Source organism: Elephantulus edwardii, unplaced genomic scaffold, assembly GCF_000299155.1.
Source record: "Elephantulus edwardii isolate Elephantulus edwardi_28Jun2011 unplaced genomic scaffold, EleEdw1.0 scaffold00178, whole genome shotgun sequence".
NCBI lineage: Eukaryota > Metazoa > Chordata > Mammalia > Macroscelidea > Macroscelididae > Elephantulus > Elephantulus edwardii.
The window spans coordinates 2,769,139-2,780,523 of NW_006399928.1; the positions used below are offsets into that span (position 1 = coordinate 2,769,139).

At 43.4% G+C, this 11,385-nt stretch overlaps 2 protein-coding genes across 2 annotated transcripts in view; both read left to right on the top strand.

The window, feature by feature from the left end:
* Nucleotides 1–4,138, top strand: part of KIF4A (kinesin family member 4A) — a 389,040-nt gene extending 384,902 nt beyond the window's left edge. Inside the window, exons 28-30 of the mRNA XM_006895963.1 lie at nt 1,315–1,431; nt 3,599–3,721; nt 3,935–4,138. Of these exons, the coding sequence (XP_006896025.1) occupies nt 1,315–1,431; nt 3,599–3,721; nt 3,935–4,138 (444 nt within the window). The remainder of the gene's footprint in view (nt 1–1,314; nt 1,432–3,598; nt 3,722–3,934) is intronic.
* Nucleotides 4,139–8,526: 4,388 nt separating this feature from the next.
* GDPD2 (glycerophosphodiester phosphodiesterase domain containing 2) overlaps nt 8,527–11,385 on the top strand; it is a 46,080-nt gene continuing 43,221 nt past the window's right edge. Inside the window, 11 exon segments of the mRNA XM_006896002.1 lie at nt 8,527–8,646; nt 9,337–9,436; nt 9,521–9,532; nt 9,743–9,810; nt 9,998–10,057; nt 10,316–10,369; nt 10,371–10,422; nt 10,586–10,678; nt 10,796–10,941; nt 11,057–11,139; nt 11,256–11,378. Of these exon segments, the coding sequence (XP_006896064.1) occupies nt 8,527–8,646; nt 9,337–9,436; nt 9,521–9,532; nt 9,743–9,810; nt 9,998–10,057; nt 10,316–10,369; nt 10,371–10,422; nt 10,586–10,678; nt 10,796–10,941; nt 11,057–11,139; nt 11,256–11,378 (911 nt within the window).

Consider the following 11,385-nt stretch of genomic DNA (forward strand, 5'->3'; position numbering starts at 1 on the left):
CAAGGATTCTGAGGCTCCGTCTAACATACTTTGGACATGTTGTGAGGAGAGACCGGTCCTTAGAGAGGGACATCATGCTTGGTAGGGTGGAGGGATGGCACAAGAGAGGAAGGCCCTCTATGAGGTGGATTGATTCAGTGACTGGGATAATTGGGGTGGGAGTGTCAGAGACAGTACGATTGGCACAGGACAGAGCAGAGTTTAGGGCTGTTGTACATAGGGTTGCTATGAGTCGCAGGTGACTCGACGGCACATAACAACAACAACTTGGGAGAGGCTGCAATATCATTTTGAAGAAGCTGTGAGCTAATTTTTAAAAAAATCATAAGGAGTAGTTTCATGTGTCAAGGGTAGGTCTTAATGATGTTGACGCTAGAGAGGGAGTGGTTTCTTGTTTGCTTATTTTTTACATTCCGTAATTTTATTTATTTGCCTTTCAATAAGTTTAAATCCTCAAGAGATACAACTTTACACAGATTCTGTGTGTAATGGACAATGTGGAAGATTGCATTAAAATTTGGCCTGAACCATGTTCCTGTTTCTAATTCATGAGCTACCTTTCCCCAGATCACTCTGGTTTTGTTTAAAAGTTTGCCACCAGAAGTCAATGTATTCATTTTTGCTTTTTAAACACATTTCTTGTCTAAACACTTTTAATTCCCTCTGGCTATGGAGACCTCATCGATAGCCAGCAAAATTGGCCTTGCACAAATTGGTCTCCAGCCATCGTTGTGGTTTAGAAGTCCTGTTCCTAGGCTGAGGCCTTCACAGCTCCAAGATTGCATAACAACTATACTACCATCTTAACAAGCCCTAGGGACATAAGTTGGGCTAAGTTGGTGGTTCAAATTCACCAGCCACTCCTTGGGAGAAAGATGACAGTTTTTCTCAAAAATTTACAGCCTCAGAAACTCAATAATGATTACTATGTGTCAGAATCTACTAGAAAATGGTGCATTTTTTTTAGTTAGATACTACCATCTTGCATGTAGTTTTTAATTTTTTCCATAATATTGTCATGACAGTCTTTGTCAGTTGCTTTACATTATTATGTCATCCCTCTGATATGCCTGTATACATACACTATCTAAAAAAGAACATGGATTAGCTGGTATGACTTATGCTTAATAAATCTATAGTGAGTGGTTCTTCATAATCATTGCTTCACTAAAGAAGAGAGGACTGAGGAGACAGAAATTTTATAAAGATGATGGCACTTTCAATTTTTTCTGGAAAGGCTTAAAAATAAAGGGAGGCACTTGTAACTCATTTTCTAACCCCTTCATAATGTGTCTATACAATATTATTTTTCAGTGTTCCTGTAAAGGCTGGTGTGGGAACAAGCAGTGTGGGTGCAGGAAACAAAAGTCAGACTGTGGCATGGACTGTAGCTGTGACTCCACAAAGTGTAGGAACCGCAAGCAAGACAAGGTAAGATCAATACCATTGCTTCTTTCTAAACTGCAAACCTCCTACTAGCTTCTGCCCCTTTTTTTTGCCTTTCATCTTGAAACATGGAGTCTCCAACACAATTCTTCCTTCTCTTTGCACCCAGAAACAGAAGCATTTTCATTTCTCATTTTTTCTTCACTGTTAACCTTTCCACACACCACTGTCAGAACCTGTAGCCTTCTCAGAAGATTCCCAAGAACATAGCTAATTACCTTGTCTAAATGACTCCCCATCCTCAGACTTGACAGTTTCAGAGGCAAGAAAACCTAAAACACAAGCATCTACAAGCAGATAGACATGCAGGATAAACCTAGTTCAAAGGCTTAGCTATGACTAGAAAAGGCACATACCAAAGTAGCAGCTTCCAGAAAGGTAGTTAATCCTTCTGGCATGTTAAGACATTTTCCCTTGGAAACAGTCATTATTGTGAGCGAGTCTAACAGCAGCTATCTTCCTTACAATGCTCCCAGGAACATTAAACTCAGGGAAACAAAATGTGCCCTAAGAAAAGCAGCACCAAGCAGTTTAAACCCTTTAGCTTGACTGTACTTGTGCCCATGACAAAAGCCATGACTCATTGATGTAGCTCTCCAGTGTCTTTTAATGATCATATGTAATGCATTTTTAACATCTACATGTGAAATTTTGCCCTGAGTGTTCTATTAAAGACTTCTAAGATAGATAGGCATCAGTGATAAGCTAGAGGTCGAAGTATGAATTGATGAAATAGCAGAGACCTTAAGGTTTCTGAATTTCAATAGTTTTTCAAATTGAGTTCTAGAGTTCTCTGGTAGATATCCAGAAGTTCTTTGGGTTGAAGGAAATTATCTGCATTAGATTTTACCCCATTTCAGCTTCCTTTGCTATTTGTTTACTTGAACTGTCTCTTAAGATTTCATTTGTACAAATATTTTATTGGACTGATCAAGTCCAATGCTTCCATTTTTCAGAGAAGAAAAGCAAGGTCCAGAGATAAGCTTAAATGTCTTGTATGTGACAGTTAAGATTAAACATCAGGTTTCTTGATTCTTCCTCTAGTACTGTCTATATGACATTACAAAATCACCTCATTAACTAAGTAATGTCTCTCTCTTGGCTTCAGTTTTCTTATCTGAAAGGAAAGGTAACAAACATCCTGTAGAGATGCTAGGAAGGACACTGTGGATTGTTGTTGTTGTTAGGTGCCACCGAGTTGAGTATAACTCATAGTGACCCTGTGAACAACAAATCAGAACCCTGTCCTATCCTGTGCCATCTTCAAATTTCCTGACACATTAGAGCCCACTGCAGCAGTCACTATTTCAATCAACCTGGTCTAGGTTCTTCCTCTCCTTCGCTGACCCTCCACTTTTCCAAGCATCATGTCCCTCTCCAAGGAATAGTCCCTCCTAGCAATATGCCCAAAGTATTGTGGATTAGAAAGGGAAAAAATGGTAAGGCTTGGTTTTATTTTAAACCTCACTTTGTGAAATATCCTGTACTGCTAGCCTAACCATTCGTTATTTTTCAGAGGCTACCTCTAAGCCTTACTTCATCCTTTCAGAGAGAAAGCCTGTTAAGTGACACATGCTCCTCGAGTAGTTTCCTTAAATCTTGCTTAGACTGACTAATCAGGCCCTCAGAACTAATACTTTACTAATTAAAGGAGAATAATTTTATAGCCTTGTTGTTGTTGTTATGTGCTGTCGAGTCGCCTGCAACTCATAGTGACCCTATGTACAACAGCCCTAAACTCTGCCCTATCCTGTGCCAATCTCACCATCTCCGACACACCTGCCCCCATTACCCCAGTCACTGAATCAATCCATCTCATCGAGGGTCTTCCTCTCTTGGCGGTGTCCCTCCACAGTCCCAAGCATGACGTCCCTCTCCAAGGACTTGTCCCTCCTTGTAACATGTCCAAAGTATGTCAGACGAAACTTCAGAATCTTTGCCTCCAAGGAGCAGCCTGGCTTCACCCTCTCCAGGACAAACCTGTTTGTTTTCCCAGCAGTCCATGGTATATTCAATACTCTTCTCCAACACCACAGCTCAAAGGCATCAATTCTCGTTCTAGCATCCCTAGTCATTGTCCAGCTCTCCAATGCATAGCAAGTGATTGCAATGATAGCTAACTTAAAAATATGCCTTTCTGCCTGATTATCAGACTAGCTTGGGCACTGCTGAGCGAACCCAGGACTCTGAAGGCTCCTTCAAACTGGAAGATCCCACAGAGGTGACTCCAGGATTGAGCTTCTTCAATCCTGTTTGTGCTACTCCCAACAGCAAGGTAAGTGGCACTTTCTAACTGCATTAGTGTTCATTTCTGTGTCTAGCATTTCTGGCAAAGAATGGGGTTGGGGAGAAGGTAGGCACTTCCCCCACCCCCCCGCCCATACAGCTGTCTTAAGGGACACCTCATACTACTTGGTGTGTAGCTGGGCTGGGTTGAGCTTCTGCTTCTACCAGAGATCTATTCATACCTTGTTTCCACCCTCTCTAGATCCTGAAAGAGATGTGTGATGTGGAGCAAGTACTGTTAAAGAAGATAACTCCAGCTCCCTCCTCTCTTCACTTCCCAAAGTCAAAACATATACTAACAGAATCCCAAGAAAATAAGGCCCCAGGAAAGAAAAAGAAACGAACTTTGACCAGCAATACCAGCTTCTTCTCTGGCTGCTCCCCTATTGTAGAAGAGAACCACTGAAGTGTGACTCATCATCTCTACCTCGTCTTACTTGGAAGATGCTTTCAGATTGCAGCTGGAAAGGATTTTGTGAAGACTCCTCTGTATTTCTGTTTTCTTGCTGTTAAAAGAAGGATAGTGTGCTATTGAACAGGAGAGAATTTTTTTTTTGCTATTAACTCTGTCTCTATTTTTCCAACATCAGACTACTCAGTCTTCTCCAGAAGGATGCTAAGCCACCTATTGAACTAACTGACCTTTCTAATGACTTACCGGGAATCATTTTCCAGTTCAGTCTAGCTTGCTCTTCCATAAGCAGTTAATCTTGTCTCCTAATGCAAATGATGCTGAAACTTTCTTATTCCATGTTGTCTCAGCATAATGGAGTAGCCTGTCCTAGGATGGGAGCCTCACTTGGGACCCCACCCCATCTTCAGAATCAGTTAGAATTTTTCCTGCCCTTATCTTCTTTAGATTTCATGTTTTTTAACAGTACCTTCGATTGTTTTCTATGTCCCTGAGGTAAATGAAATATTTTTAAATGTTAAATAAATAAATAAAATTGAGTCTGTTAAATGATCAGCACGATCTTTCTATGCTAGATTGAGAACTACCCTTCCAACCTTTATTAACTCCTTAGAAAGCTGTTAAAGAAATTCACTGCAAGTATCTGAGCCTCCCTATGTTTGTATGCGTTTTGTTGTTTGGGGGGTTTTTGGTTTTGTGTTTCGTTGGGGGTTTTTTACCTCCCTGTGTTTTTGTAGCTGCCCTCTTTCATAGAGAGTAATGTAGAACATGGTGTTGTGTTATGTTTTTATGTTATTTTGCTACCCTAGGTAATTGGAATTAAGCTAGCAAGGCCAGTTACCTGACTTCCATCCATTATAGAACTTGCCTAGCCTCCAGATCTGGGAGTAAGAAACATCAATTAAGAAAAGAACCCTGCTGGGATAATGAGTCAAATTTCCAGTTGCTAGCCAAAAGGTCTGCTGTGTGAATCCACCAGCAGATTCATGGGAGAAACATGGGCAGTCTCCTGTAAGGATTTACAACCTCAGAAACTTAATGGAGGGTAATTATGAGTTGAGATCTTTTAGATAGCAGACAGTATGCATGTTAAGCCACATATCTCAGGTCACTGAGTTAGTAATAGAGCTAGAACTTGAAGCCTGATTTAAATCTTATAACTAAAGCAGCAACCCTGAAGCCTGACTTCTTGGTATAGAATAGGCTCACTCTGCTGTCAGATCCTAGGAAAAAAAGCAATGCTTGCTTTCTCTGAAAAGGAGGGGTATGGCTTATTCCTTACTATGCATTAAGGTTCTCCATCTATGTTTAAAGATAAAAGGGGCCCATCCTGAAACGCAATATGTAGCTGTTGACTGACCTTGTAGTCCTTTTGAAAACTTCTCAAGTCCTGGAGTTGGTATCCTTATATTATGAATCCCAACTCCTTTGCACCACTCCAGGCAAATAAAAAACAACAAGAAACCCTCCTGAACCACTCCCATGAACTCAGCTCACTAAAGCCAAGACTACTCTAGAATCCATCAAACCCTAGCAAAGGAAATTGAGTAACAATGTGCCTAGAAAGAAGCTAGAAGAAGAACTAGGTGACCAACAGCCCTCTCTGGCCTCCTACCAGCAAGCATCCCTGCTTCTCTTTGCATTCTAAGGCAGAGGGACTAAGCAAGTTTTTGTCATTGCTCAAATAGAACTTCCTGATACAATCGGAGAGCAGAGAAGGAGGGGGACAGGCTGTTGGCATCAGAGAGCCTATCTTCTTTCTCACTGTTGGACATCCAGTGCAGGTGGAGGAGGGGTAAACTGGCTTGTCCCCAAAGAAGACGTCCTTTCCCACCAGTACTGTGCTAGACTCCAGACTTTGAGGCACTGTATTAACCAAAAGATAGAGGAAAAAAAAAGAAATCAGGCCAGCCTCTATTTCATCCCAAGAACTCTACATTACAGCAAAACTGACTATACAGTTTTTCAGCCAGCCCTCTCCTGCAGATGGTGTGGTAACAGCACTTTTTGTATGTATCCAGGCCCACTTAAATCAGCTTCCAAAACTGTGTTACCCGAATAACAAATAAATATTGGGAAGATATTTTATTCCCCCCCCAGGACATTTTTTTAAAAATTATTGTGATTTTAACAAAAGTTTACAGAAAAGTTGATTTTTATTCATTCACTGTTGCACATTCTCCTGGAACAGATGAAGGAAACAACTGTTTAAAAGGAATATATGATTAGGCATTATCTGTGGAAAGAGATTTTAGAAGCCTTCTGGACTCGACTTGTTTCAATGTGTCCTTAATGGTATCTCCCATTTAGGGTGATGAGGGAAGGGAAGAGCTGCTATTGCCATCTAGGATGCACAATGACAGAATTAAGGAAGTAGTTTGCAACTTCATCTCTAATAAATGTACCTTGGAAAGGGCGAAGTAGGAGCCCAAGACAGAAGGAAAACTGTTGACTCAAGGCTACATATTCCCATGGAACTTGAGTCTAACACACACACACACATGCACACACAGCTTCCAACTTCTCAGTGTCTGAACTCACTAAACTGGGACAGATCTTGGCAGTGAACAGGAGGAGGGATGGGGAAGGCTGCACAAAAGAATTCCTCATACCAAACCCCTGACTGCCAGCCAGTGAAAAAACAACTCTACTCTCCCTCATTCTTCCTTTCTCCCATCTTCCAACCCCACTGGGCCTCAAGACTTCAGAGAGAACCCCCACAGCCTCCTATAGGTGGCAATACTGTCACTTGTTTGACTAGTGGAGTGGAGTCAAGGACTGGAAAGGGAAGAGGCTGGCGACTTGGAGAGGACCTGGGAAGCACAATTCAGAGGAGAGCGCTGCTGCTGCTGCTGCTGCTGCAAGATGTGAAGGCTTGGGGAAACTAGAAGTTACAGTCAGAAGAGGTAAGGTGGAGACCAGCTTGAACCAGCAGTGACCCAAACCTAGGATTGAAGCACACCTTCTTAGCTCCCTTATCCTTTCTTGCAGATAGCTTCTGGAGGTAGGTGTTGCTCTGGAAGGCAGTGTCTAAAGTACAAAGACAAGACCTGAGGATAAGCAATAGATGCAGACTAGAACCCAGGGTAGGCTACAGCAAACCAGTTTTGGGATGGGAAGAGTTAGAGACTGCCCTTTGGAATTACTTTTTCCTGAAAGGGAAGAAGTTTTTATTCCCTCAACTCCCTCTCCATCTCAAACCCCACTATGTCTCCACCCTCTGCTCTAATTCTCCTTTCCCAAAGTGAGCAATGGATTAGAAGAAATGTTTCCAGAGCAATTTGGTGCCCACCACACACTTATTTCTTTCAGGGGCCCAGCTCCATAGGGTAGCTTAGAGAATAAGAAGTTGTTTTCCTTAGGACCCTACATACACACACATTTGCTCATTGGATATATCCAGGGGTTTCTTTGCATACTCAAAATCACTGAGCAAATTGAGGCAAATTTGTACTAACAGCTGTTTGTGCACATACACATAATTATATGCAACCTCTCATGTAGAATCACAATTGTGCAGGCCAGTTTGGGAATTAGTAAATCAGCCATCTTGGACACAAAAACACAAGGTACAGGAATTTCCTGCCCTAAAACAATCACACCTCTAGCACACGTACCCTGTACTTTCACTGGAACTAATTCAGAGGACAAGGTCCTAGAAGGAGAAAGTAGGGTACTAGGCTCTTACTGGGGACAAGGGGGGACAGGGCTGGGCCTGAGGGTTTGGGTTTTTCACAGGCCCATAAGTAGATAAGGAATTCCTTTAGAAGGTGGACAGTGGCCCGGGAAACTTGTTCCACTCAAGTCTTTCTCTTATTGGTTGGACTCCAGACCCCTTGAGAACTAAAGATAGAGAAATCTTTGAGTATGGGCTTTAAGATGTATGTAATCTATCCATAGCAACCGGCCAAAGAGCTGGGCCTCCTTTAGTCTCAGGTCAGAACTGGAGCCTTCTGATTACTCATAATTCCATCATGGAGGTGCTTCAAGTTTGGCCAGCTATGCGTCAATTTGCTAAATTGAGTTTAATCCTCCATTCCACACACCCCACCCCAACTCATAACAAGAACTCCACCACTAGTGCTTGATAGGGAGGATTTGCAGAGAAGGGATATATGCTTCCTGGTGTCCCACTGATTATACATTAAAATTAAAGGGGAAGAGACCATGGATATTGTCTACCTGTACCAGGCTTTGAGCCTGAGTGTTTATCTCACCCAATTCAGCAATCTGGGTCTGTTCCTTAACCTCCATTGTTGAGCACTGGTCCATGCCTCTGCTCCTTCCTTGGAATCTTCAGATACATTGAGAAGGAGGCTGGGATCTGCCTTCTGCAAGGTTCCCTGATGACTGAGTATCCCTTACCCTAGGTCTTCACCATCATGGCTGAGTTTCCCAGCTGCTGCTCCATCTGGGCCCAATGCTTCAACTGCCTGTAAAGCTTCCACTGGAGAAAATCCCCCAAAGAAAGGATGCCAACCATCACGGTAGAGCTGAACCCAGTTCCAGACACAAAAGGGAAATATAACTGCCAGCTAAGGAAGCATAGGAGGATGGAGCCTCAGGGCTCAGCCAGCCATCCCCCCTGGACCCACCTTGGCAAACACTTTGCAGTCCAGAGGGCAGTAAACATCAGGAAAATATTTTCTAACTGAACAAGAAGGCATGCAGCTTCAACCCAGGACCATCAGTAAGATGTTAAAGTGGGCTCCCCTTTCCCTCTTCCCCTTCACATCAACGCCCCTGTTAAGCATGATGAAGCCAGAGAGTCTGCATCCCATTCCCAAATGAGAAATCCACAAGTGAATGAGACAATTTCTTTGTTAAAAAAAAATAATAATAATAATAATTGATCTCCATTGGACTATCCTTACCATTACCCTGTCTCTTCTGGTCCCTGGATCTTTCACATTTCCTTCGCCCACCCAACCCCCTACCCACCAAATTGTGCAGCCCTTTGGTTTCATCCCTGCCCATCCTCACTCTTCTGCTCCCAACCATAACTCCCTTGTATCCCCATACATGTTTTACACAATAAAAATTAAAATAAAACTCCCACAAATATGGAAAGGACTACCCCAAAACAGAGCAACTCAATGCATGGTAGGAAGACCTCTTAAGCTGCCATGAATAAGAAATTTTAAACTTGAAAACATAGATTGCCTGTGAGCTTCTCTTTTACTCCTTTACAGTATATTTGGTTTGGCCTGCTCTTTCTCACCTTCCTGCTCACCCCGGGTTGGCTGTACATTGCGCTCATTCTTCTCAATGATCTGCACAGCTTTAATGACTGTGTCATGGATTCTTCATCCTCAGCATATATGTTACTCTTATGTCCACACTAGGACCCTCTGGATGCTCAGCTCCTATCACCAGTTATCCTTCAGCCCTACCAGGTCTCTCAAGCCCCTTAACTACCCTAGAAAATCTTTCCACAAAGTCTCCCCCATCTTTGGAGCCCCTGAACCCATGAAAGGCTTTCCCATCACTCCTAGTCCTTCTAGGTTCACCTGCCAACTTCCTTCAAGTCATTATTGACAGACCTTCCCCAGCTTAGACAGTTCTCTCATCTATCCCACAGATTATTATTACACCACTGAGGAGGACACTGGATGGACTAGTCTCTGGTCATCTCTCTACTGGTCACATATGCATCCCTGCTATTGGTGGGTCCAAGGGCAACTGGCCTAAATCCCTAGCTCAACCTTTCCTTTCTGCTCAGCTCTTATTAGTTAGAGTTAGTGGGAAGGAACTAAATTTTTGTATGAAAGAGAGATGTTGACCTTTGAAGCCTATGACAATGAGCTTTCCTTCCCTTGGCACATGATTACTCCAGTTACTCTCAGCCCCCAGATCCTGGCCTTGATCCTACAACTCTATGGACAACCTCTGCATCTGCACAGTCTCCACAAGGTATATTCAAATTGGGGGCCAGTGGGAGAAGGAGCCATTGGATGCCCAGGGATTAACTGGCTATTTACTTGCCAGTGACTTCACCATGATAACTGCAGAGTTTAACCCAAGACTTGAAGTCCCGTAAATATATATTAAGTGAATCGACAATGGATGAGTTAAATGAAGGGAAGAGTCTTGTCTCCATAGAGTGAGGAAGCACATAATTATCTGAGCCCAAGCTAATAGAAAAGGTTCTACTTATCCCTGGTCCCTCAGGTTCTGGTAATGCTCATTATACTTCTTGTGGCCTTTGGCCTTGTAATATTGGACATCCATCCAATGGCAGCAGGAATGGCATAGTTTATGTCTGTCTCTACAGGTAAGTAGCTGGTCTCTAATGTCCAGGTGGGAGGCTTTGCCTATGGCCAACCTTGGTATTTATATTACTTCCCAGTCTTCCAAGACTGCGGGAAGCTCTGAACTCCAAACAGGAGAAGGAAGGAACACTAGAAAGAAGGTCCGTTTTTACTAACTCTTGCCCACAAGCCATACCCCCATTCCTTCACAATGGAGCAGTGGCTGGAATCACTCTCCTGGCCTTGTCTGTGGATGATACCTTCTACTGCATCCATGAAAGACGTACTTTCCCATTTCCCCACAAGTCTTCACTGGCTGCCCATGTTTCTGCCTCCTGTCACCCATGTTTCCTTCCCTTGCATTGCCCTTTCTCCATAGCCTGTCCCACACTCTCCACAGGTCCCAGGATTTTGCTACTGCTCCTATTTTATGGAGTTGCTCTGGCCATCTACCTGGTCCACCTATGTATCTCCTCACCCTGCATCATGGAACCCAGAGACTCACCCCTCAAGCCTGGGATGGTGGGACACAGAGGGGCTCCCATGGTAAATATTGGGCAGAATGCTAGGAGAGTGGCAGACATCTGTTCTTCTAGACTGCAGCAGTCAGGCCTATGGTTTCCCAGGCTCTCACCCTTCCCTACTACCTCCCTTTTCCCAGGTGTCCCCTGAGAATATCCTGGTGTCCTTGAGGAAGACAGTAGAATGTGGAGCTGCTGTGTTTGAGACAGATGTGATGGTCAGGTGAGGGAGATGGGATTGCCTCCAATCAGCCTGAAGGGACTGAGACACAGCAAGAGAATGCAGGAAATGACTATTAGCCTGAGAGTTTGTCTCTCTGACATGCCTTATACCCTCAGCTCTGATGGGGTCCCCTTTCTCATGCATGATGAGCACCTGAGCAGGACCACAGATGTCCTGATCACAGGCCACAGCAGTGACTTCTCTTGGACTAAACTGAAGAGACTCAATGCTGGATCCTGGTTTTTT